The 26,292-nt window shown below is 45.6% G+C and overlaps 1 protein-coding gene across 2 annotated transcripts in view; it reads left to right on the forward strand.

Moving 5' to 3' along the window:
* Positions 1-330: 330 nt before the first annotated feature.
* LOC310864362 (rho guanine nucleotide exchange factor 26-like) overlaps positions 331-26,292 on the forward strand; it is a 32,430-nt gene continuing 6,468 nt past the window's right edge. The window contains exons 1-12 of one of the 2 annotated variants that reach the window (XM_083773019.1): positions 331-566; positions 917-2,502; positions 4,014-4,065; positions 4,559-4,701; positions 6,845-6,901; positions 7,525-7,685; positions 11,340-11,492; positions 11,683-11,812; positions 12,558-12,632; positions 13,017-13,106; positions 14,778-14,932; positions 20,683-20,889. In XM_083773019.1, coding sequence (XP_083629145.1) covers positions 1,027-2,502; positions 4,014-4,065; positions 4,559-4,701; positions 6,845-6,901; positions 7,525-7,685; positions 11,340-11,492; positions 11,683-11,812; positions 12,558-12,632; positions 13,017-13,106; positions 14,778-14,932; positions 20,683-20,889 — 2,699 coding nt within the window. In that variant the 5' untranslated portion in view covers positions 331-566; positions 917-1,026. The remainder of the gene's footprint in view (positions 567-916; positions 2,503-4,013; positions 4,066-4,558; positions 4,702-6,844; positions 6,902-7,524; positions 7,686-11,339; positions 11,493-11,682; positions 11,813-12,557; positions 12,633-13,016; positions 13,107-14,777; positions 14,933-20,682; positions 20,890-26,292) is intronic. The other variant, XM_083773020.1, reaches the window with a different exon arrangement.

Below are 26,292 nucleotides of genomic sequence, written 5' to 3' on the forward strand. Positions count from 1 at the left end.
CTGCCATTTATTTCATTGCGTGTCCACATTCTTACTTAATTCTCCCACCAACAGTAGCCTATAAGCTATTATGACTTTCTTTGAGTAATTTACCCAAGCCTGAGAGCCTGTGGGTTGGGCCATAAGTTGTAGAAGAAGCACATTTTTAACCTGGTGTACTTCGCTACTTAACTTGGAAAGCCTTGGCTTCAACGGTCTGGACCACTGGGAGTCTGCCCCTCTAGTATGGCATTCCTCCTCCTCCTCCTCCTTCCCTCCCCTCCCCTCCTACCTCCTCCTCCCATGCAAGGTCCCGCGCTACTCAAGCGTTATTCAGTCCGTCCGTAGGCTAGTGTAGAGAGAGCAGACAGACAGCAGTTCAACTCCGCTGCCAAGTTGAATTAATTAAACTTTAACTTTCAGCCAAGCCCAAAGCGCGTGTTCGGTTTACAACTTCGTATATATATTTGACACAGCAGAAAAGAACAATTAGTTTGTTTTTGTTTTTTGTTTCGCGAAACAAAGTTTGTCCACACAGCGCAGGCACAATCATGATCAGTCTGCTGTCAAACAACGATTGATTAAAGGTAAGTTGAATGCCTAAAGTATAATAAAGACACGTTGCTTTAGTCAACTACTAGTGTAATGTTTGTTTTCTGTTATTGTGATTTGGTATTAGCCACTAACTGACCGAATATGCTAAAACAGAATTACGAGTTTGGCACGAATTGGTCTTTCTAGGGTTTATTACATTTCAATATAGTATTCCCCAATTTATTCAGACAGTTACACCCTGAAGTTGAGTATCTTGGGTCAGCACTCTGCGTTAATCAGTAGCCTAAACTTTTGGACTGCACTCACTGTGAACACGGCTCTGGGGACTGGGGTTTAGGTTCTAACTTCTAAATGATGTCCCTGGCTTTGTTTACCTCCAAAGGTCATATCAGTTTCCTGCAGGGCTACCATGTTTACATTGTGATTTGTGGCTTTGGACAGGACTGCTTTGAGCAGCGACACAGAGAATAAGAGGCGGCAGACAGTAGAGCCATGGATGGCAGCAATGAAGTGGATCTGTCCAACAACAACATCACTCCACTGTGGAAACGACGCACAGCCATTGGGACTGGCCCGCGGGACTCCAGGAAGCCCAAACCGCGACCCCTTAGTTACCAAATTGATGGGGTTATGGTGACGGATTTCCCTGTGGAGGACAGGTGTTCCTTCACCCTGACCCAGCCTGCCGAGAGACTGGTGACCACACGAGTGAGTGGGAACATTGCAGTGCTGAAACACATTCTGAACAAACCTGCCAAGAAGTCACGAGTGGTTCGCAGTATCAGTATTGGACATATGTCCAATGGCAGTATCAGTATTGGACATGTGTCCAATGGCAATGAGCGCTTCCCCTTGTCCAGGTTCAGGACGGAGGACACCAGGTCGGCGTCCCTGGACAATAAGGTGTACAATGGGAAAGGCACTAACGGAGTCTCAACATGGCATGACCGACGTCTGCTCGACCACCAACAGAAGCGCACGTCACTTGACTCCCGGAGAGACCAGATGGCTTTAGGAACGAGCTCTGAATCTGCTCCTCCAAAGCAGTCTTCCGCTGTCCTCTCTCTTCTCACTTCTAATAACAACTACAACCACAATCATCAGTACCTGCACAGCGACTCCTCTCCCCCTGGCAGCTGCACCCCCACACCCTCTCACAGTTCCACGTCCAGCATCCCCTCCCTGTCTTCCCTCAACTCTTCGGACCCCCCTACCCCGCGCTCGCCATCCCCAGCAGACAGGTGGTCAGTGAGCCACAGACAGTCCTCGTCCTCGCTGGCTTCCTCTCAGGATGCTACGTGCACTGCCTCTCCCTCCCCCTCCTTGACCCCGTCCATGTCCGTCTCCCCGCCTGTCCTAAGCACTCACAGCCCGGTTGCCCTGAAGATGGGCACCCAGCAGCTGATTCCCAAAGGACTGGCCTCCGATTCTCGCCACAAGTCAGCTTCTGCTGTGCACCAGGGCCAAGGTATGGCAGGGTTGCTTGGGCTAGATCACTCAAAGCGGGCCTTGAAATCCCTCAGCATGGTGGAGACGGGAGCATTCTTTTCTACGGGAGATTCTCGGGTATGTGGAGAGGGGACAGATGCTGAGGGTGACAGCCCAGGAACTATACAGAGGGGGCTGAGAAGTACATCCTACAGGAGGGCAGTGGTTAGTGGCGTAGACCTGGAGGTACCATCTGTTGACCCCAAGGCCCATCGTCTGTCCCAGCCTGCCCTCAAAGGGCTGCAAGAAGAAGGAAATAATAAACTAATATGCCCCACCAGCCCTGGCTCTGCCAAGCCTGCAGGTTCTGGTTGTGTCAAATCCAGTAGCACTTGCCACTGGATTGGCTCTGCCAAGACTACATTTCCCGGTTCTGCCAAACCCAGCACTCCTAGCCCTGCTAAGACTACATGTCCTCCTGGTACTGTCAAAGCCAGCAGTCCCAGCTCTGCTAAGTCTACAAGCCCTGCGAAGAACAAGGTTGGTACTACATAATATTTGAAGTAGGCACCAGAATGTTCAATAGCACAGATGTTCTGTTTTACACAGAATTCTGAAGCAGATTAGATTTGTATACTGCATCTTTTCATTATTTGTTAGTCAGACCATGACAAAGCTTTAGTGTCTGACAGACACTAAAGCTTTGTCATGGTCTGCCTAACAAATGTACAGGCAAAGGGTAGTAAAACATTTAAAATCAGATTCAGAACTTAGCCCTGGAACATGACTGCCATGATGATTATCATGACAGTCATGTAGTAACTTTGCCCTGTTTTTTGCGCTCGCTGCATTTACAAGATTTCCGTATATATAAACATTCAGATTTCAAATATAAAGTACTCACAAAGTGTCCCACGGGTGTTAGTTAGTAGCAGCGCCAGCGATTAGAATTGCTGCGTCCTGCGTTGTTTAATAAAAAGCATTTTTGTCCGAGCTCCCCGGCTACTTTTTTCAAACGGGGTTCGTTTGGGAAATCCACAGTTGCACACCGGGAGCGCACTCGCCTATTAGTCTGTATTGGCAGGGCGGTCAGCCTACCTATATCGAACACACCGAGTGCCACCCTCCTCCCGACCGATAGGGGCGCGTAGTTGAAAGCCAATGGCAAAATAACACCTCGGATAAAAATGCTTTTTATTAAACAACGGGGATGCAGAAATTCTAATCGCTGGCACTGCTACTAACCAACACCCGTGGGACACTTTGTGAGTACTTTATATTTGAAATGCGAATGTTTATATATTTAAATTATTTGTAAATGTAGCGTTCGCAAAAACCAGGGTGAAGTTGCGTCATGACTCTCGTATGAATACGAGAGTCATGAATCATGGCTAATTCAGAACTAAACATACAGTATCCACCAGCAATATGTGTGAAATATAATACAACAAACAAGGCAGCATCCCATCAAACAATGAAACAGTCCTGACCAGGAGACGGTGGATGCAATTGTTTGAGAAAAGTAATGCTCTCTCTCACACACACACACACACACACACACACACACACACACACACACACACACACACACACACACACACACACACACACACACACACACACTATACTGGACAGAGGAGGGGCAGTATCACATTACATGTATTCATACACGACACGTACAAGGTGAGTGTGAGTGTGTGTGTGTGTGTGTGTGTGCGCGCGCACATGTTTTCTTTTAGGTTAATGTTTAATTGTGTAATTGTAAATAATTGGTGTAATTGTGAGTGTACTGTATGTGTTTTACGGGAGATTTGTTCAAAACAAGTAAGTTACGCACATCCAGTTCCTTGCTGGTGCTGGACACTAGATAACCGTACGAAAGGATAAAAAGTCTGCACACAGCTCTGCTCCAGTGTTTCACCTGATGAAGGTCAACAATGGCCAAAACGTTGTCAACCCTGTAATATCGGTGTTTTCACAATAAAGAAAACACTTAGGTGAGGTTTGTGCCTCAGAAATAGCCAGTGGTTCCATTGTTGTTTCTCTTTCAGAGTCCTGATAAGAAGAAAGTATTAACCAGTCAGCGCACGTTTGACAGTGAAGGTGAAAGATACACCCTCTCTCTCAGCTTTTCTCTTATAATCGTCCTTCCTTCCTGTCTGCCTGTCTGTTTTTGTCTCCATACCTGATGCTCCCTGAATGTCTCTTAACATCTTACTCTCCCTTGCTGCCTAAATTGGCCATGCTTTCATGTTTTCATGTTTGTCTGATATCTAGGGAGTGTGCTGGTGGCTAACCGGATTATCTGTTCACCACATAATCACAATGTCCCCTGGTGTTGTTCATTTCCCCTTCTGTTTCATGTCTATATGCTGTCCCATCTTAATAAACTGCATGAACAAAATAGTCTTAACCACTTAAACCCTTGTTGTACATCAAATTGTGAAAATAGCCTGTCTACGAGCTCATTGTGAACTTGTAGATGGTTATCTTCGCCGGATGGTTGCCTATTATAACATGCCCATATTAAGGATGCTAGGATGCATGTGGCTTATAATCAAAACTTTAAAAGATCTCTTATATGTGTGATCAACAGAGGAGGAGCTGTATCAAAATTACCAGGAAAAGGCCTTGCACAATGACTCGGACGAGGATGCCGATTCTAGAGAGCCCAAACCGGATGAGCGCATCGTGGTGCAGTACCGGCCCATACGGATCTCCTGGGCCCAGCTTAGTGTGGTGAGCCATAGCACAGGCACAATGCCACACAGAATGGATGTAGCAACTGCTGCCTCTTCCTTATCCCACTTGTATCTCAGTACACAGACAAACACATAGCTCTCTGGTTTGGAATGCCAGTGCTGTGAAGAATGCCGTCCTATCCGGTTTGGCAACAGCCCATTCCATCCTCCCTCTGTCTCTTTTTCTCTCTCTCTGTATCTCACTGTCCTCATGGTTCGGAGTGAAGACGCAGGGTCCAGTCTGGGGCTGGGACAGACAGACATACAGTAAAAATACAGGAAGACTTAGGGGCACAAATCTAGTCTCTTGGCAAACTTGATATTCTTTAGAGTGAAAGAATGTTGTTTTTTTAACAAGAGCAGCAGTCTGGTGGCTCTGCATTGCATAATATAGTTTAGGCTCAGAATGGAGTGATAGAATATAGAGCGGTAATTGACTAATGTAGTTGTCTACTTAGGAGTTCCTTTCAGCCTGCTGATGCTCAGTCTTATCTGGGGTTGCTGTCGAGGGAAAGCTCGGGACGAGAGATAGAAGAACAGTGCGACCGAGACTGCAAAGTTGAGCTGCCAAATTCCAGGGGCAGAGAACTGGAGGATGACACGAATGAAGTGGAAATTGGCTTCAGAATGGATAATATTCAGGGAATGTCTTAGGGCATCTTTGTTTACCGTGTGTCTGGCTGTCTCAGCAAGTAAAGTAAAGGCACTGCAGGGAACACAGAACAGTGGGCACCAGCAGACATTACTGAGCGAGGGGAGCTGCTCTGCTTCTGTTGTCGATTACCACTGTCTGGTTTTTTTCATTTTCTTCTGCAGCTGTTGACACTATGATTGGCCAGTAAATTATGTAACTGTGGGGTAGGGGTTCCTCACATAAGATAGGCTTTACTGGAATCTGATTCAGATTGATAATTGCATGTGAAATGGATAAACATGGAGTGGAGAGCCACAGTCCTTGCTTTTGCCGTTCAAAATAGTCTCACGCACAATATTAAGCTAATTGTACACACAGACACACACACACACACACTGACCCCTTCCGTTTCGCTGGCACCTGATAGGTAGGCTACTTACTTCTCTGTTGACTAAGGTTTCGCTTTTGACTACAATACACACAGTGTCCCAGAGATATCTGGTTTCCAGTGACTTGTTTTTCCTACGCAGGAAGTGATGCCAGTCATTCTGGTTGGCTTCTTGAAAAATGTAATCATACACATTCTCATGGATAGCTTGTTCCATCAGGAATTGGTCTTGGAACAAGTTTGGTGAATTAACTGGTGAGATAGAAAACAAGTGGAAGAGACCTGGAGAGCTGTTTAGTCTGTCCAAAGTCTTGTTTGTTCTCAGTGTTTGCAAAGGGCTACAGGGCAGAGACTGGAGAGCAGTACCTTACTAATGAAGCAGTATCGCTTCCTTGTGCCCCCCTTGTGGGTGTGTGGGGGGTTGGGTCAGTCTTATGGTGTTGGAGGATTGTTCTTCTCAGGGGAAAGACCATCGTGGTCAGATTCTTGGAATTATAAAATACTGAATTGCAACTACATTATTTTCTTAAGAAAACAGATATTACATTCATTTTAGTCAGTGGTGAAAATAGTAGTGTGTCGTCACAGGAGAGCTCTCTGGAACTGGATCAAAATCTTACTTTTGAAGAAGGTATTGTATTTATGAATGAGACAGAATTTGTAAAATTCACACACATTGTCTCCCTGACAAACCATTTAGTCGAAAGAGAAAAAACAAGAGCTTTCATTACAAAGGCTGCCGATTAAAAAAAAAAAAAAAAGAAGCCCTACAATATTTCTGTGTTGTATACCCTCCCACTCTTTTCTCTGTTTTTCTGTGTGAAGGCCTTTCCTCTCCTCCCCTTTTTGTCTAAAGCGGCTTAGTGGAGCTCTAGTTCAGTTCCTTGAGTTTGGTATGAGAAGTGCTCCTTTGTTAGTGACACACACACACACACACACACACACACACACACACACACACACACACACACACACACACTAGGGATGTGTAAATGTGTCCAAAATGAAAATCGATTAGTATAATTCAATATTAACGATTCATCGTTTGGGGGGGGGGGGAGATTTTTTTCTTTACCTGTGACTTTTATGCTATACCATATCATCATATTTTCTGTTCAGGTGAAGAAATGTGGTCTGGCTGACAAATTGAGTCAAGAGGAACGCAAAAGACAAGAGGTGGGAATCTGGGCACACACACACACACACACACCACACACCACACAACACACACACACACACACACACACACACACACACACACACACACACACAGTGAAGCATCTCTAGGCGGTAAAGTAGTATATGACCATCCTTTTGGCTGCTGTAAACTCCACCAGACCAGTAAACAAAGCCCTTTAAGGCAATAAACAGCAAACAACAAGCTCATTAGACATAAAATCCCCAGCGAATGAAGTCTCAGAATTAAATGAACTCAGTGGGTTTTACTGTGCATGTGCATGACCTGCAGTCAATCACAGTGATAAAAAATGTTTTAGAGGCAAATGGGATTGCTCATTAACATGCCAGGAACATGAATGTACTGTAGTAGAATGCAGGTATGTCAAGCATGGTAAAGATGGAGACCAGCCTATTGCCACGTGATTCATGCCAGGAAGTCATGAATGGATGTAAAGAAACTGCTTAGTATGAACACACACACACACACACACACTCAAGTCTCATTTATACTTTTTTATTTATAACTTAGCTGATTTTTGGCAGGTGACATTGTCACCTATACTCTCTTGCTTTTCTCCTTTGTGCAAGTCTCACTTTTTGTCTTACTCTCCCCCCGCTAGGCCATTTTTGAAGTCATCTCCTCAGAGCACTCCTACCTACACAGTCTGGAGATCCTAATCCGAATGTTCAAGGACTCTGTGGAGCTCAGCGACGCCATGACCAAGACAGAGTGCCACCACCTCTTCTCCAACATCACAGACGTCAGCGAGGCCAGCAAGAAGTATGTTTGTGTGTGTGTGTGTGTGGGTGGGTGGGTTGGTTGGTTGGGTGTCTGGCTTTATGTGCAAGAAAGTCCTATAGCTTCTTGTGACATGCAATTTACAGAGCTGTCACCTTTATGCCTGGCAGCACATGTTAGGTTTATATACTGTAGTATGTCTTGTGAATTTATTATCAGCATGCAGTGCTGAAGTCTTTGTTTTATCATGCCTGCATATTTCCTAGGCTGTTGCACTGTTTCCGCTAATGAGTGTGACTGTTGATTCAACTGTGTGTGTGTGTGTGTGTGTGTGTGTGTGTGTGTGTGTGTGTGTGTGTGTGTGTGTCTGTTTGTTTTTTCCTGTCCATGTGTAAACACTCATTGTTTTTGATGATGAGACCATTCTTTAAGCCTGACGCTTCACGTACCCCTCTGAATTGTTTTCGGAGGTAATTGAAGTGGTATTTTCTTGGTGGAGGGTGATGTCACCGTTCGGCTGCATCTGGTGATAGACACAGTACAGAGCCAGGCAAGAAACCAGGGGCAAATCATGTAGAAAAAAATAACATACATTATATCCATGCATTATTATGAGTCATCATGAAATTGTTTTATATGTGTGTTGTTTACAAGACACATGTCCTTTTTATATTTGCCGGCTTATTGGTCTGGTCAGTTAGTCATTAGTTTCCATGGATCTTATAAACACACACGCATGAGAGAACATGAAAGTCCAGATGAGGACTGCTGCTTCAGCGATTAATGTCATGGAACATGCTCTCCCATTGCTGAAAGCTGTTAAAAGTCTTCTGTGAGGCTCTGACTCATTTTTATCAAGTTCACTTTGGTGATGTGCTGTAACATTTTGTGCATGCAGGACCAGGACCACAACTGTTCTTTAACATTTGTTAACTCTCCAACAACTGCTGTGTGACATCCTCCTCCACACCACACCCTTTCCCTCCCGTGCCACTGTCTATTGAACCTTCCCCCACATTGGCTGCTACTGCCTGAATCACCCACTAATGTTAAGTCATAATTTCTAGAGATCGACTGATGCCAGACCTTTGAGTCTGATGCCAATCCAGAGTCCTAGCCCACCAATTACAGAATATTAGACTGGATTATTTTTTTGGGGGGGTGGGGGGGGGGGGATATATCTTTTCATCAATTTGCGCTTTGGCATGGGGGGGATCAACATATGGCATGAATTATGTACTGGCCATATATGGAGCGTATCTTGAGTGTACAGGGTTTGATAAGGTCAGATCAACATATTGAATGTCATAACAGGTCAGCTCCATATATGGACATCTAAGGGTGGCAGTGGGGACAGTGTCTTGAGTACAGGGGGCCCAGGTAGGGCTGGGCCTGTTGAGAACTCTACTAATAACTTTGGAGCGGTCAGTGTCGTGATCTTCATATATGGAGACGGCCATATATGGAGACGATATGATGTCACAATATGGAGATCTAAGGGTCTCCATGATGTCATGAGGCGTGACCATATATGGAGACGTGGGGTGGCGGACGGACGGCAGATGCAGGTTTTCATAGTATATGCGACCTACGGCCGCAATAAGCAAACAAACATAATACCATTATTGTGTGTCACTTTCTCTGCTCTGTGTTTGGCATCCTTACCTTTAGGGTTTTATGTTCTGAGATTGTGATGGTCCACTAATTACTTATCAGGGTTGGTGCTCTCACACCATTTGCATCAAATCTCTACCCTGCCCTCCCCATGGAAAAAACCAAAACAAGAGCAAACAAATTTAGAGTGTAGATGGGTAGGTAGACGGATACAGAGACACTGAAGACAATAGAAGGATGCCTCGGTCAGTAGCCTGTAGCACTGGTTCAACAGGATGTTTGACTTGTATCCCATGGTTAGAACGCAGCTCCTCAGACTAAACAGCAGCTCCTCCTCTCTGGCTGCAGGCTGCAGACTCGTGTGTGTGTGTGTGTGTGTGTGGGCGCCGGGCGGGTTATCATTTTATAATGCCAGGTGGTTTGCTTGATCAGGTTTCACTGGCAGCCTCCGGGTTTATCAAACTTGATTCACAATCACATTCACAGCACGTTTTACTACTGGAGGGGCAGAATGTCACAGGGAGAATGTTCTCCTGAGGGCTGACATACTTTAGTCTGACTTCAGCCTACCACCACTACCCCATAGCAGCCTTGACCTCTCCTCCCTTCATTCTATCACCCCCATCCTCCTCCCTTGTGTGTGTGTGTGTGTGTGTGTGTGTGTGTGTGTGTGTGTGTGTGTGTGTGTGTGGTGCTATGGCTATCATGGGGCCTTGTGACATCTTTAGGAAGATCAAAGTTCAGAGGCTATAGGGTCATATGTGTGCACAAGGTCATGTCAGGAGAATAATATGTTACACAACTGTTACCTAGAAATAGGTGCCTGGTTCATGACTTATGATGGAACCGTGTGTGTGCGTGTTTGCATGCGCGTGAACACAGTGATGTGTGCGTGTTTGCATGCGCGTGCACACAGTGATGGAACCGTGTGTGTGTGTGTGTGTGTGTGTGTGTGTGTGTTTTCATGCGCGTGCCGTGCACACAGTGATGGAAACGTGTGTGTGCGTGTTTGCATGTGCGTGCACACAGTGATGAAATGGGTCCTAGCTCTACAGATGAGCTCAAACCAACTTCCATCTGGTCAAGGTCAGCTTCCTGTGCCTGTGTCAGAGTTTCCTGTTTGTCACCTTGAAACATAGCGACACATACTCACTTGCAGGGTGGCTGGAATGGCGTGCTATTAAACGAGCCATCTGTCCGTGTGCAGGAAGAGGAAAGCCTTGGTGTTACACGTTTAATAGCCGCTCCCTCCTATTTTAGGCGGCCGAGGAGTTCCTCTTCTGTGATCTTATAACGGGCAACGGGGGGTTAGAAGAAACATGTTTGACACTACGCTTCCTGACTTTGTGTCTGACCATGTATCCTATATTCATTTTCCTTTAGTGGGATGATGAAAGTGGTCCGGTGCTTTTGACTTAATGTATTTTCCATGTATGGCACATCTCTGACATACTGTACTACTACTAACCAGTGTTGTTCAAGTTACTTTTAAAAAGTAATTAGTTATAGTTATAGTTACTAGTCTGAAAAAGTAACTAATTACATTACTAGTTACTAAATTATAAAAGTAACTAGTTACTTTACTCTACTTTATCTAAAGTTTTATCCCACGATTTTGTAACCCAGTTTTCTTTTCACCCAGTGCCAATTATCTAATGTAATCCTGGGCGCTACACTTCCTCTGACAACCTGGGGGGGCGGCGGACTGACCTCATGCCTCCTTCTATGCATGAGGAGTCCAAGCTGCTTCTTTTCACCTGACAGAGGGGAATTTCCCTGTGGAAGCCTCTTTCTCAGGTGGAATGTGTTTCACTCTGGGAGCGCACTCAGCGCACCATGTCAGTTTACATGACAGACTCTGCACTGGCAGGAGAAGGAGACGGTTCTTTTGTATTATATTACGTAACGTGGGTAACTAATAACTCACCCATTGAAAACACAGTAACTATAATGGTGTTACTGAATGGAAAAATGTAAAGAGTTACGTTACAAGTTACTTTATGTAAAGTAACTTAATGTAAGGGAGTTAGTTCCAACACTGCTACTAACCCTACTAGCCACCACTCTGTCCCCACCACCCAGGTTCTTTAACGAGTTGGAAGACAGACACCAGCAGAACATAGTGATTGACGACATCAGTGACATCGTCTTCAAACACGCCCAGGCCAACTTTGATCCTTACATCACCTACTGCTCCAACGAGGTCTACCAACAGAGGAGCCTGCAGAGGCTAGTGTGAGTGAACATGCACACTCAAATGCACATACATGCACACACGCATGCATGATGCACGACACGTTTGCCCTTATTATATCCCTCAGCGATGTGTTATCTTATCAGTGACTGATAACACAGATACACTGTGAACTGTTCTGAGCCTTTGAACCAGAATTATTTTCCAACCAATGAATTCCTCCCACTGCAGGTCTAAGAGCGCAGCGTTTAAAGAGGTTCTGACCAGGATAGAAGGCCACCCTGACTGCAAGAACCTCCCCATGATCTCCTTCCTTATCCTCCCCATGCAGAGGATCACACGGCTGCCGCTACTCATGGACGTGAGTACACAGATTCAACTGTACTTGACTGCCAGACACAGCCCAGGATGTTGGCTCTGTGGACTCTCAACTTGCGCAACGATTACTATACTATAGAAGTTGATGACTTATATTGCTCTCCAATCTGTTATTTTTTTCTTTTAGCATCATTCATTGCGCTGGCATTTACTTTCCCCCTAAGTCCCCTTTCCTCTCCAAGACTATTACATTTCGGAGACAATTTGGCATCCTTTGTTGAACACTTCCTCCAAAAAGACTGTCTGCACATTTCGTTCCCCTACGATCAATCCAACATCCCATACCTAGACAAAGTAGCTTTTACTTTAGTTTATCCCTCCATTTTCCAGACCAGAATAATAGAACTGCATCTCCTTTACTTCCCCTTTTATCACGCTCCTTTTATCTGATTTCTTCTAGCCTCTACCCCTCATATTCTCACTCCTGCTCTTCCTTTCCTTGCTTTCATCCGTCTCCATTCTCATGCTCTGTCAGAGGCTCCCCGGGGACTCTGGTTTGTAAAGCTTGTAGACTTCCTCAGAGGCTTTGTGGACCCTGAGAAAGTTTTAGATTTCACTTTATTTAGGCTTCAATGTGTTATCAGTATTTTGATAACGTCAAGGCGTGTTGAGCCCTGAAATTCCATGCGTTCAATGTTGAAGGTTTTGCCGTGCAAATGTACCAACATGATTCTTTTAGGGTGGAATATCAACATACCCGACCTGTTCCCTTGTTCCCTCTCTTGCAGACTATTTGTCAGAAGACGCCAAAAGACTCTCCTCGATATGAGGAATGTAAGAAGGCATTACAAGCAATCAGCAAGGTCAGTCACTCGGAAATCAGCTAGGGGTGAACTTTAGATGTTCATACACACTCACCAATGGGATGGTTAAAATGTTTGAACATTTTAGTTGTAGATTTGCCATACTGATATTCGGAAGCCTGGCTATGTGCATAAACTGACCATGAGTGGCCTAAGAATAGCTGGCATGACAAAGAGCAAAGCCAAACAACTTGCCAAATAGTAAATACTGTTCTGTTTTGGCTGTTATAGGCAGTTTGTCTGTGTGGAGGAGGAGGTGCCATGTGTACCGTACCCTTACGTGAACATGAACTGTCAACCCCGTTATTTTTGTTTTCCTTGTAAAATTAATTGTAATTTGTGGAATCAAATAAAGAACTAAAGTGTGTGCGTGTGTGTGTGTAGGTGGTAAGGAAGTGTAATGAAGGAGCTCGCACCATGGAGAGAACAGAGATGATGTACACCATCAACTCCCAGCTGGAATTCAAGATCAAGGTAAGGATGCGGGGTGAAGAATACACCTAGCCGAATCAGCCGTTGGCAAAAAAAAATTGCCTACCGGCGGATTTCGGTCTGGAGAGGCTCAATTGTACGCCCATTTTCTACACACGAAAACGTGTGCGCCCAATAGGGACACGGTATGCAATATGGGCGGGCTTTGGTACAGTGACGTTCAATGCTTGAGACCTTTGACTGACAGTAGCTCTGACCAATTGCGTCAAAGAGAAAATGTTTCCCTGGAAATGAAATCCAAGCTGAGCCTCCCCAGACTAATATCCCGTGGATCCGTGCGATATTAGTCTGGTTTATTAACCAGGCTAGAATACACCAGGCAGGAAAATGCAACAAAAAACATGAAAGGTTCTTTCTGCCTTTCTGTACTTGGTACACTTGGTGGTTTGCAATCGGGCACATGCATGTGCGTGTGCGCGCACACACACACACACACACACACACACACACACACACACACACACACACACACACACAGGCTGTTCCCAAGCTGTTTCCCATGCATTCTTTTTGAAACATACCGGTACATATTATTCATTCTTGTTAGCAATTGGCATGGATGTGCTGACAGGTGTCTCTAATATTGTGATACGGACATGGAGTGTTTTATTTCATACAACCATGCACAGACACATGTACAACATAACACATGTAGAAGAACATATATGCAGCATGGTCACACGTATGTGCACATACAGACAGTCACAGGTGTGTGTTTGTGTGTGTGCGCATGTGTGCACTGTGGGAAAAACCTCTTGGCACATTTGGAATTAACAGATGTCTGAACATATCCTCAAACTGCATAGCCAGCTGTTCATGCACTCGTGCACGCAGCCATACACAATGCGCGATGTGAGAGTGCGGTCTAGTCAATACCAACTCGGGACTCCTGGATCGCTGCCCTCCACTCTCTCCTATGATAGGAGAGAGTGGAGGGCAGCGATCCAGGATAGGAGTCCATAGATATCTAACATCAGGTTATTGATCTCTACAGTGTTGTCAGCTAAGCTGTCACGCCACCGCAGTGCTTCTATAATGTAGGTGGTGCGCTTCTGTCCTGGCTATGTCCTGGGTTTGTTCCCATAGTATTTCCTTTACTCTAGTTCCACTTCCAGGTGCCCGATGCATTGCCCTGCCAGCCTCATCCTTCTCTCTCCGACTTTGTCTGAGACCTGTTGAACGTCCCCATAGAGGACGACATTTCTGATGTGGTCCGTCCACGTGGTCCAGTGCCATTCGTAGCTAAACACATAGCTGAACAAAACACCAAACCTTATATAGATAAATGGTAAAAGGTTCTTTATCCAATGTTATTGACACTGTGCATTGCATTCACCCATACATACACTCATTCACACATCGATGTGGGGATGGCAGAGGAAACCATGCAAGACACTAACCTACTCATCGGGAGGGGTTCAGTGTCTTGCTCAAGGACACTTCAACACTAATCCAGGGTGAGCCAGGGATCGAAATTATAACTTTCCGATTCCCAAGCGGCTTCTCTCTATCACCCGAGCCACTGTTGCCCAAGTGGTGTGTAATTTATATCGTGCTTACCACATAACCATACATGTTTTTTTTGTTTGGTTTTAGAGCTTTTATAATTCTGATCTAATCTTAATTTACTCTCTCTCACTTTGCTGCCCCCAGGCTTTCCCTCTGGTCTCGTCCTCCAGGTGGATGGTGAAGAGAGGCGAGCTCACAGCTTTAGGGGAGGAGAATGGCATCTTCTCCAAAAGGGTGTCACGACAACAAGTCTATTTCTTCCTCTTCAATGACGTCCTCATCATCACCAGGAAGAAGAGGTGAGCCTATATCACTACTGGCAACTATATTCACTCAGCAGCTATTCACTACTAGCCTAGCGAGAGATAACGGCTGTGTGTGTGTGTGTGTGTGTGTGTGTGTGTGTGTGGGGGTGGGTGTTTGGGTGGGGATCTGATGGTAATTCCGACGGAGCATTAGTCCGACATGCGGGAACGGTCGGACTAGCGCTCGAACATGTGCTGCTCCTGTGCTTGCGGTTATGGTTAGGTTAGGGTTTGAGGTAGGTTGTCGGTCTAATGACTGTCGGATCAATAATCGTGTCGGAACTAAAGCCTGTACCTGTATGGATGTGGGTGGGTATGTGTGCCGTATGTATAGGGGTGGCACTGCAGTGATGGTGGCTCAGGAATAGAGTGGCCGGTAGAGCAGGCAGATAGAGTTTGATCGCGGTATTCCCCAGAGTCGGTGTCGAAGTGTCCTTGAGCAAGACTCTGAACCCCTAATTGCTCCCAATGTGCAGGTTGGTGCCTTGCATAGTTTCCTCTGCCATCGGTGTATGAATGGGTGAATGTAATGCACATGTACATGCACATGTAAAGTGCTTTGGATAAAAGTGCTATATGAATGCACCATTTACCATATGCGCACAATTATGTTGTGGTAAGAACTAAGGTCTTGGTCTTGGTGTGTCATATTGTCTCCATTCACCGAATGGGTTTGGACCTGGTCCTGGGAAACGAGTGCATGTGTGCCTGGTTGTTTTTAGACGGACTAAACTTTCCAGTCCACTCAATGTGTGAGACCCTTGAAACATATGAACCGTCAAGAAAGCGCAAAATGCGTCATTTCACAGACATGGCGCGAAGGCCGTAACACGGCAATAACATTCCTTTTGAGCAACGTTTTGGCGAACTGGACGGTAAATGTAAGTACTTTTCAACACTGTATTGTAGACTCATGCACAGGTGTGTGACTGTTGAACAGGCGCTATATAAGGCCTTGGACTGTCATTCCACCTGAACATGCTCCAGCATTGCCTATTGATTCTATGGATGTCTTCATTGATTCTTTCTTTGTATGTACTGCTAGTGCAGTGCTGCTGTTTGGAATGTGTGCCCGATTGCCTGTATGGATGGGCTTCTTTTGGAGAACCTTTCATGTGATAGACAGTCAAGACAGACATAGAGCTTTGCACATGTGCTGTCATATGTGTGAGCTGAGTGGAGCTGTTCATTGTCAGCCCTGTCAGAAGGAGTTTATCCCCCGCGTTTTGCATAGTTTCTTGCAACGTTAAGAAGTAAGCCACATAAGAGGGCTGCCTTGAAATGCCATTTTTCGATTGTGCGTGGTATGCACAGTCCACACATGTGTCTATTTTCTCCATTAAGAACAAGGGGGGGGGGAAAGTTCCCCTCCATCCCCCACAGTGCCTGGAACTGATTGTCCTGCCACTCGCTACTCAGAATTCCTAAGAATCATAAAAAACATTCCATATGATATTTTTCTGGGAATCTGATACGCAATAGCAGGCTCCAGCAGTGTGCGGTGGCAGTCGCGTGTTTGGAGGAGGGATTGTGGATAGGGAATGCTCCGGAATTAGAGTGTGTATGTGTGCGTGCTCTATGCTTGAGAATGGGAGAAGCTGTTATAATATTGGTTTGTTCCGTGGAGAAAAGGAAGTCCTGCTGTGGCACGCTACTCTACTGCACTGCACTCCATCTGCAGGAACCAAAACCAAAACACTCCAGGGGTACATGAGGCTATAGAGCAGGTTGGGCAAGCACAGGTCGGAGAATGCATAATTGTTCTCTCCCTTGGCATTTCGACTTGAGCAGTTAAAGCCACTTTGCAGCTAAACCCACATGGATGCCAAAAGCAACTTAATAGCTCTGTGGGATTCCATGTCCCATTTGTATTTACATGTTAGGCATTTAGCTGAGCGACTTACGAGTGGAACAACTGAATAAGATTAAATCTCTCAAGGGCCCAAAACCACAGGACACAGACAATAGATATAAACATTCCTAAGTTTGTAGAACTATAGCCAAGCAAAAAGCAAGAACAATGCAGGTAAAATGTATCTTGCTTTATTCCACTGCAGAAAGGTACACTCTGCCTGGCCTGTCAGAGGTTCAAGAGTGTGATGTCTTATATGGTGTTTGCCCAAAACGCTTCTCCTAGAACAGAGGTTACCAACCAGTGACCACTGGTACGTATACCTGTGCTGGTACGCAGGACATGTACCACTGGTACGCGAGAAGGGAATCCCAAATTTTCCTCGAACATGAATCTATAACCGTGCGTCACCAGAATCAATGATATGGTCAATGACAATGAAATGCAGAGGGAATCTTGTATAAACAAGAAAGGCCGCACATGCTAATAGCCAAAGTGCCAATATTTTATTTCAGTCAGGACAACTCGAGAATGGATGGAATATATATTTATTGAATATAAAATTAGCAATATATTTATTATGGTTTGGCGATGAATCTGCTTTTTAGGTACTGAGATCAAGTGCATCAGTCCCAACCATAGGGACTCCAAATCCCCCGTACCTAAACAGAAGATCCAAAATGACAGGTGGTAGCTGGGGTGGAGGTGGGTGAGCAGCAAAGTTTAAGCAGGCAGCAGCGCAGCAGTATCAGTGTGCAGCAGCAAGTAAGCAAGCAGATTGAGCAGAGCAAACTTCCAGTTTAAATAGCCGGTATGGAACTGGAATGAGTGCGTGATTGGATGAAGTGAATCATGTGAATGAGAACGTGATGCTGAGGCGGCCCAATTAACGGCCGGCAGCAACTTGCTCTGCGCATGTCTGTGACGGGCCCAATGCTCATTTATTATTTATTTAATTGTCTCTCTGACAAGGAATTCATATTCCAGAGCCTCTTATAATTGAGGCCTTATAGTCACTTTTGAGCTAACCCCTCCTTTATTTGAACTTGAAACACCACATGACCATGATCCCGACTTCTCACAGCACAGGGGCTGGTCTTATTTAAAACCGTGAAAACCGTAACCATAAAAGTCCTTGACATGAAAATGTTTGAGAACCAGTAAGCTCAGCTTGGTTATGGTTAGTCGTGTCCTGTGAGAATAGACTCCACTGTGATGGCGTCTCACGGCAGGACAATGTGCTGCAGAGCTCTGGCACTCTGGAACACTTATATAACACTGACTACACCAGCTGGCCCCTCTCTCATCTTTACTCAGCCCACCCCCTTTTCCTCCTGTCTCATACTGCTGGGCCTCACATCCAACCACTGTTATTGTTGAGGATGTGTGGAACAGTTCTCTCTCTCTCTCTCTCTCTCTCTCTCTCTCTCTCTCTCTCTCTCTCTCTCTCTCTCCTTTCTTTCTTTATCACTCCCATTCTATTCCTCTCTGCTAATGGCATGGTTTTATATCAAATGCCTCAAATCATGAACACAGCGTGCGATTTCCGTAAAATTATGCACGCACATTCCCTCTAGGCCGAGGAAGAGGTTTTTCATAATTTTCTTACGAATTTTCAGATCATCCTCATGGTGTTGCTATAACAGGCCGATTCGTGTTTTTACCTATAACAGCACAGATCTGTGTAAAACTTTGTATGTACCACCCCTAGAGGACAAGGAAAAATTGCCCCTTATAGCGCCATCAGGAGGCTGACTTATGTAAAACACATTTTTTATATTACTCCTTCAGATTTTATCCAAACGTCATGCAAATCGGTACACATGATGGTACACATGATCTCTATAGTCATGTGATCAACACAGATCTGTGTCATGATAATATTCCATTGTGGTTGACTACGATTTACATCTAAACTTTACACATGTGGCCCGTTTTGAACAAAATGCCTCAAATCATGAACGCAGCGTCCAATTGCTGTGAAACTTTGCACGCACATTTCTACTATGTTGAGGAACAATTAATGCCACCCTTGGGCCTTTTAACATTGCCCTATTATAGTGCCACCAGGAGGCACATTTTTGTAAAAAACAAACAAAAAACCACACACACGTTTATATTACTCGTTCCTGACCTGTGCTGAGTACTTTCTCTCTGTTCTTTCTCCCTATTTCTCTGGAAAACATCACATTTTCATACCTTTGCCCCCCCACCCCCCCCCCCCCCCCCCCACACACACACACACACACACATACACACACATACCACCACCACCACACCCACACACATCCCACATGTAGAATATCCACCCATCCCATTCCACAGTGTAATGTAAATGGCATTCCAGACATTTTGGGCTGGAGGGTTTGCAAGGAGGGTCTGCATACATGGGCTGTATGAGCCTGAAATGCCTAGACCCCCAAAAGGAATCTGACACTCAGTCAGAGATGCCATGCACCAGCTGTTTAAACGTTTCTGTGGCACAAAAGGAGACAAACTTGAAGTTTGAAATGTCATATCCGTGATCGAAGCCTCTGTTGCAGAAAGTATTGTTTATGTCTTATGTTTTATTCCTCATTTCAATTGGTTCTCTCTTTCATTCAAAACTAATAAGCTTTAGGAATGGAGACCGGATGAGTCGGTGAGAGAATCATGTAACAGTAACAGTCTTAATCTTCTCCTGTTTTTCTTGTTATTTTTGTTTATTTGAAATGCAGTCTTGTCTTTTGTATATTATGCTGCTTCTATTGTTAAACAAACATACAGTTTTACGGATAATACCGGTATGTTACATTTTGCTACTTGTGTGACTGACTGACAAATATACCCTTCTTGGTCCTTCTTTATAAAGCTGATCAGAGACAGGTTGACTAAATCTGGGGACAATATCCTTTTCTGTTTCATTGTCAGGCTTGTGTCCAGTACTGTATTCCACACCTTCCAGTCCATTCACCTTTTCACCTCCACTAACTCAACCTGTTTCATGGCAGCTGATGGCCTAGCGGTTACGGTGCATACCACACATAGGCTCCAGTGCAACCTGTCAGTGAGCCACAGGATCGATTCCCAAGCCTGGTGACCGTGTGTGTGTGTGTGTGTGTGCGACTGTGTGAGTTAGCTAAAACCAAACTAAAGCTAGGTGAAAAAATAAATAAATAGATAACTGAAACATAAATAAAAGACTAGGAGGGGGGGGGGGGGGGGGGAACTAATTGAAATTATATTGAAACGATATATACCAAATATGTTTTTAGATTTATATATATTTTTTAAATTCAGAAGTCATCAAATGTGTCAATACAGCAAGCAGGGGGATGAAGCGCAACTAAAACTAAAACTAGCAGAGCCACCAATGAGTCACACTGAAACTAAACTGCATTGAAAACAAAAGCCTTGGGTGCGTGTGTAGTAGAGTGCATGTGTGCGTGTGTAGTGCAGTGCATGTGTGCGTGTGCAGTAGAGTGCATGCCATATGCTGGCTCACAGGAAGCTAGTTCCTGTCCAGCACTCTCTTTGCCCGACTGCTGTTCTGGACTCCTGAATGACATAACACAGGTAGGTTTCAGCTATCATGAAGTGGGGCCACATGGAATGAATACTCTCCCTCTCTTTCTCAGTACAGCAATGAATTAGAGGTCTCATGGGAGTTTTTTTGTTATGCATTCCAGATGTCTCCAGCTAACGGGAATAACTGTTGGGTGGATGATCATGTTAAAATGGTGCTTATGGGAAATGTAGTCAAGCATTAAGGTAACAGCCATAGTGGAGAAGTGGCCATTTGTAGACCAAATCTTGCAAGGTCCACTTTTCACTCGAATAGTTGTTGTTCGTCCCTTGATAGCTAGAATACACTGGACTCAATCTTATCTAGCCTCCCTTCTCTCTTTCCCAGCGAAGACAACTATACAGTGATAGACTACGCCTTGAGGGACCAGATCTCGGTGGGTCCTTGCCAGCCGGAGGATCTCTGTCTGTCACCAATCAGAACTACTGCCAGCATGCTGACCTCACGACAGCCTGGCACCAACCACCTCTTCCGCCTGCGTTTCCACAGCAACCACTCTGGTGAAGTGCTGATGATCCTGGGGGTGGAACTGATGTGAGTGTTTATTTTTCCTCTCCAACTTGTCTGCGTTATTTTTTAGTTTTAGTTTAGTTACGTTTTTTCATGTGTACGTTCAAATACAAATCAATGTGATGTGTTTGTTCACTTCAAAATATGACACCAACATATAACCATTAAACCATGCTATTGAGGTTGAAATAATTCGTCCGTGTACTAGCTGCATGATATACGGAGACATTTGTAAGTTATCAAAAAGTTGTCACCGTAATGGTTTTGTCTGATTGGGCGTCTCCACAGTCCAGGAATCTCCCCAGAGGCAGCAAGACTGTTTAAAGTTGGCTGGCATATGCTGAAGTTTGTAGCAGGGTGTGAATGATTACTTGCACATATGAGCTAGAAATTAAATCAGCTTGTGCTTTACTTCCTTGACATTCGGTTTGGTTTGGTAATTTGGTTGTGTTGGTGAAGCTTAAACGGCTCTATCTGTCTGAACAATCATCCACAGATTATGTAACGCACAGCAACAAACACAGATCTGTCCTTTTATTAGACTCAGTGCTGGGTGTGTTTGTTCTATCTATTGTTTATAAACTAGCAGGCATTGTACAGTACTGTAATGTGTAATCTGTCGCACACAGACATACATGCACACGCACTGCTTTGTGCTGTAACTACACAGTCAAATCCTCAGTGTTAATCTAACCACATGGAGCCAATCTACAAGCTCACTGTGAGCTTGTAGATTGGATATTTTTGGCAAAGGGATATGGTGTAGAGGGGGAAAAGAATATGGCAGCCTAGTATAGACTCCTGGGGCACTCGTACAATGAAGTATAGTGTTTAAGTGGTTAACTGTACAAGTATGTGTTCATTTTGACACTCAGAGTTAAAGGGATTGTGACATTTAAAACACATTTTTGTAGATTTTTTGGCTTTTTTGGCTTTTCTTGACATCAATTTCACCAAAAAACCCCGAAATTTGAACATTCAGTGTATTCTCTGCTGTCTGGACTTTTGTGAATAATTATGCAAAAATGTCTCATCTGGTTGGACGGCAGGCATATACGTAGATCCCTGCTAAATCTCCACCCCCTCCCCTCTGCTCCCTGCCTAGTGCCTACCCTCGCTTCCTCATTGTGACCGCGACTTTGTTTCTTTGTAATACTTACTAATAATGGCTTCTAGAGAAAACTCAATCTGCTCTGTTGTTGGCTGTGGATACCAACTTACACTGGATACCAACTGGCCTAGATGACTCTTTTATTTTTGACGACGTTCCTACCACGTTGTCAAAGAAGCGCATCTTGGGTTGACAGGAAAGGGGGAATTACCGACATCTACAGGCTAAAATAATGTGTTTTTCCATGGCTTCTCAGGATGAACTTTACACATGCACAAACACTCGTGTCAAGAAATACTGGAGTGGAGTTGAGTGTTCAAACTTTTTAGACACGTTTGAAGGACCATGGCCAAGACTTTTAATGTTGTTAAAATTATGTTATAAATCATGTCATAATACCTTTAAATGAACGCTGATGATTTTACTGTGTATTTGCTGTGGTTCAAGGTGTCTTTGTTATGAAGTGTTTTCACACGCAGGGCCTGTTCCTCCTCATTCCTTTAAGGATGTAGAACCTCCCTCAGTGTGCTCATTACTAAAGGGCTACGCAGTACAGTAATCCTACCCTCACAAACCACAACAATGTTGAACGTGTCTCAACTTTCTGTTGGCTCTGAAGTCGCCACGAGATCTTAATTATATATTTGATTATATATTAATTATACCCTGTGTATGATGTGGCATCTATATATCTCTGGGAGGACGTTTTCTGTAGAAAGAATGTGAGGGGTGTATATTGATTTGGTAATTGGGGCTACTGATGTGAGTCAGACAGAGTGTTGCAGAGGGGAAAACCGGGGGTTAACAAGTGAGGAAATTAGGTTGTGTGACAGAACCCTGAGTCATACAGGATGGGGTAGGGGGGTCTCTTCTAACTGTCCCTACAGTACAAGTGTATTTGTTGGCCTGGAAAGCCCCTCGACCCCCTTGGAAAGCAAGGGTCTGGTGGGGCCCCTGGCTAAGATGTGTGTGTGTGTGTGTGTGTGTGTGTGTGTGTGTGTGTGTGTTGTTTAATGGAGCTAAGCACTATATTGCTGACTGAATGAGTTGACAAAAGGACTCCCTGGCGACCGTCCATTGTTATATAGCGGTTGCTAGGCATTGTTACATTGGTTGCCTAGCACCGGACCATTGTCGAGCAGGCTCGTTCCCACGACTGTCCCCACTTCCCCTTTTATGACTGTCCCATCGTGCCCCATGTTGTCTCCTCTGTTACACTGTGCTCTGTATACGTATTGTCTTCTTAATAGCCGTGGCATAACTTCTGTCTTCCTCCAGCACTTCATCCCAGATGACTGGTCTAATCCTAACATGACGGGTGCAAGTGGCATCACATTATCCAGCGTCGAGCACTCTCACAGAGAGAGGATGTTTAAAGTAGAGCCTGACCAGTGCCCGATTTTTGGATCTGATCCTGATTTTGTCCTACTGATTACCAATGTTTTGACGATACTTTGTCAAAATGTGCAAACTCAATTCGAATTAATTTGATTTAAGTCTGCTATTTTCTTTTTACTTTTGAGATGTTTTGCCTCAAAACATTTCTAAACAGCAATGCCAAGTTCATACCGAAAGGTATTAAGAGACCAGTCCCAAATACTGCCACAACGGACGAGAAAAGGAGTGCTGTTGAGCATTTGTGGCTCAAACGTGAAATTCCACACATTCTGACAGGAGGCGGGGCTCCGCTGTTCTTCACAGAGCTGGACTTTATTGACTTTGTGGTTTCCCTGTATGTATTGGTGGTTGACTGCCTTCAGCTCGTCCACTGCTGTATTGTACTTGTCTGTGCCTATCTGGGGCCGAGGTTCCAGGCTGTGTAGGCTGTGTGGTGCTGTCTGGGGTCCAGACTGTGTAGGCTGTGTGGTGCTGTCTGGGGTCCAGGCTGTGTTGGCTGTGTGGTGCTGTCTGGGGTCCAGGCTGTGTGGTGCTGTCTGGGGTCAAGGCTGTGTTGGCTGTGTGGTGCTGTCTGGGGTCCAGGCTGTGTGGTGCTGTCTGGGGTCCAGGCTGTGTTTGCTGTGTGGTGCTGTCTGGGGTCCAGGCTGTGTGGTGCTGTCTGGGGTCCAGGCTGTGTTTGCTGTGTGGTGCTGTCTGGGGCCGAGGGTCCAGGCTGTGTAGGCTGTGTGGTGCTGTCTGGGGCCGAGGGTCCAGGCTGTGTAGGCTGTGTGGTGCTGTCTGGGGCCGAGGGTCCAGGCTGTGTAGGCTGTGTGGTGCTGTCTGGGGCCGAGGGTCCAGGCTGTGTAGGCTGTGTGGTGCTGTCTGGGGCCGAGGGTCCAGGCTGTGTGGGGCCGAGGGTCCAGGCTGTGTGGGGCCGAGGGTCCAGGCTGTGTGGGCTGTGTGGGGCCGAGGGTCCAGGCTGTATGGTGCTGTCTGGGGCCGAGGGTCCAGGCTGTGTGGGCTGTGTGGGGCCGAGGGTCCAGGCTGTGTGGGGCCGAGGGTCCAGGCTGTGTGGGCTGTCTGGGGCCGAGGGTCAAGGCTGTGTGGGGCCGAGGGTCCAGGCTGTGTGGGGCCGAGGGTCCAGGCTGTGTAGGCTGTGTGCGGCCGAGGGTCTGGGCTGTGTGGGGCCGAGGGTCCAGGCTGTGTGCGGCCGAGGGTCCAGGCTGTGTGGGCCGAGGGTCCAGGCTGTGTGGGGCCGAGGGTCCAGGCTGTGTGGGGCCGAGGGTCCAGGCTGTGTGGGGCCGAGGGTCCAGGCTGTGTGGGGCCGAGGGTCCAGGCTGTGTGGGGCCGAGGGTCCAGGCTGTGTGGGGCCGAGGGTCCAGGCTGTGTGGGCTGTGTGGGGCCGAGGGTCCAGGCTGTGTGGGCTGTGTGCGGCCGAGGGTCCAGGCTGTGTAGGCTATCTGGGAAGTACTGTAGCAACTGCAAATGTTAAACTGCAGTAGACCACTCGTTTTGGCACCGACCACAACAGTGACATAATAACTAAGCCAGACAAACAGACAGCTGGAATAGGACTGGCACAAGGATGCCTCTGTTCTGTGGCCCAGACAGCCTGTTTAACATTGTTTTGTTCTTTGGTCTGTGTATGTATCCGGGTTCCTTTCCTGTGGTGTGTGTGTTGCTCTATTTGTGTGTGTGTGTGTGTGTGTGTGTGTGTGTGTGTGTGTGTGTGTGTGTGTGTGTGTGTGTGTGTGTGTGTGTGTGTGTGTGTGTGTGTGTGTGTGTGTGTGTGTGTGTGTGTGTGTGTGTGTGTGTGTGTGTGTGTGTGTGTGTGTGTGTGTGTGTGTGTGTGTGTGTGTGTTTCACAAGGATAAGTATCTAAATAACAAAAACAGCAGGACTTCAGAACACACACAGAGGACAAAACAATGGCCAGTCTGAAGATACTGGCCTTAGTAGGTAGAGAGAGTAAAAGTGAGGTGTGTGACTGTGTGCGCGCGCACACATACACGTTGTTTTATAGTTTATAAGCATTTGGGGAGTTAGGCTTACATTTACTAAGATATTCACATTAGGCATTTAAAGGCTAGGGTTAGTGTTATGCCTGATTTGTACTTAGTCGTGTGCTGTTGTCGTACACCGTAAATACCAGATCTACAAGCTGCAACACGCTGTGAGCTTTTAGATCTATTTTTGATCCGCAACATCCACACACAAGTATATCACAATCTATGTAAATTAAGGGCTTTGGATTAAAGCTGGTGAGGGTCAGACATGGCAAAAAGAGTAAAAAAAGCATTTATACAATTATACTGTGTGTGTGTGTGTGTGTGTGTGTGTGTGTGTGTGTGTGTGTGTGTGTGTGTGTGTGTGTGTGTGTGTGTGTGTGTGTGTGTGTGTGTGTGTGTGTGTGTGTGTGTGTGTGTGTGTGTGTGTGTGTGTGTGTGTGTGTGTGTGTGTGCTGACCCTGTTGTTGTTGACTTGAGACAGTCGACAGTGCTTCTCTATTAGGAGAACAGTACAGCCACAGAAGTCTGCTCAAAACAACCATGGGTCAGAGAGATACAGTGCAGCCCTGCTTACATAACAGCCAAGCTCTCCTTCTCTGTTGGACACACACACTGTTGTGGCATTTCATTCAGCACATCACAAACAAAAGCATGTCTGCTTTCAATTATTAAAGAACTTGACTGAAATCACTCCCTCTTTCGGCCTACCCGAGACCTGCCTTTTTTATAAAAGATTAGTTACCATTAAACTGGAAACATGCACACTACTCTTGGCTACACAGTAAAATCCTCATTGTTCATGTATCTTGAGAGTTACAAATGTAGCCAAATGGACTGAGGATTTTAATGTGTAGTAACTATGGTCTGTATGTAAAAACAGAGTGGAGTGTTTTGGTCTCTCGTAGTGGGAATTCAGCTGGTTAAGTGTAT

This window comes from Protomyctophum parallelum (assembly GCF_964188405.1).
Source record: "Protomyctophum parallelum genome assembly, chromosome: 9".
Taxonomy (NCBI): domain Eukaryota; kingdom Metazoa; phylum Chordata; class Actinopteri; order Myctophiformes; family Myctophidae; genus Protomyctophum; species Protomyctophum parallelum.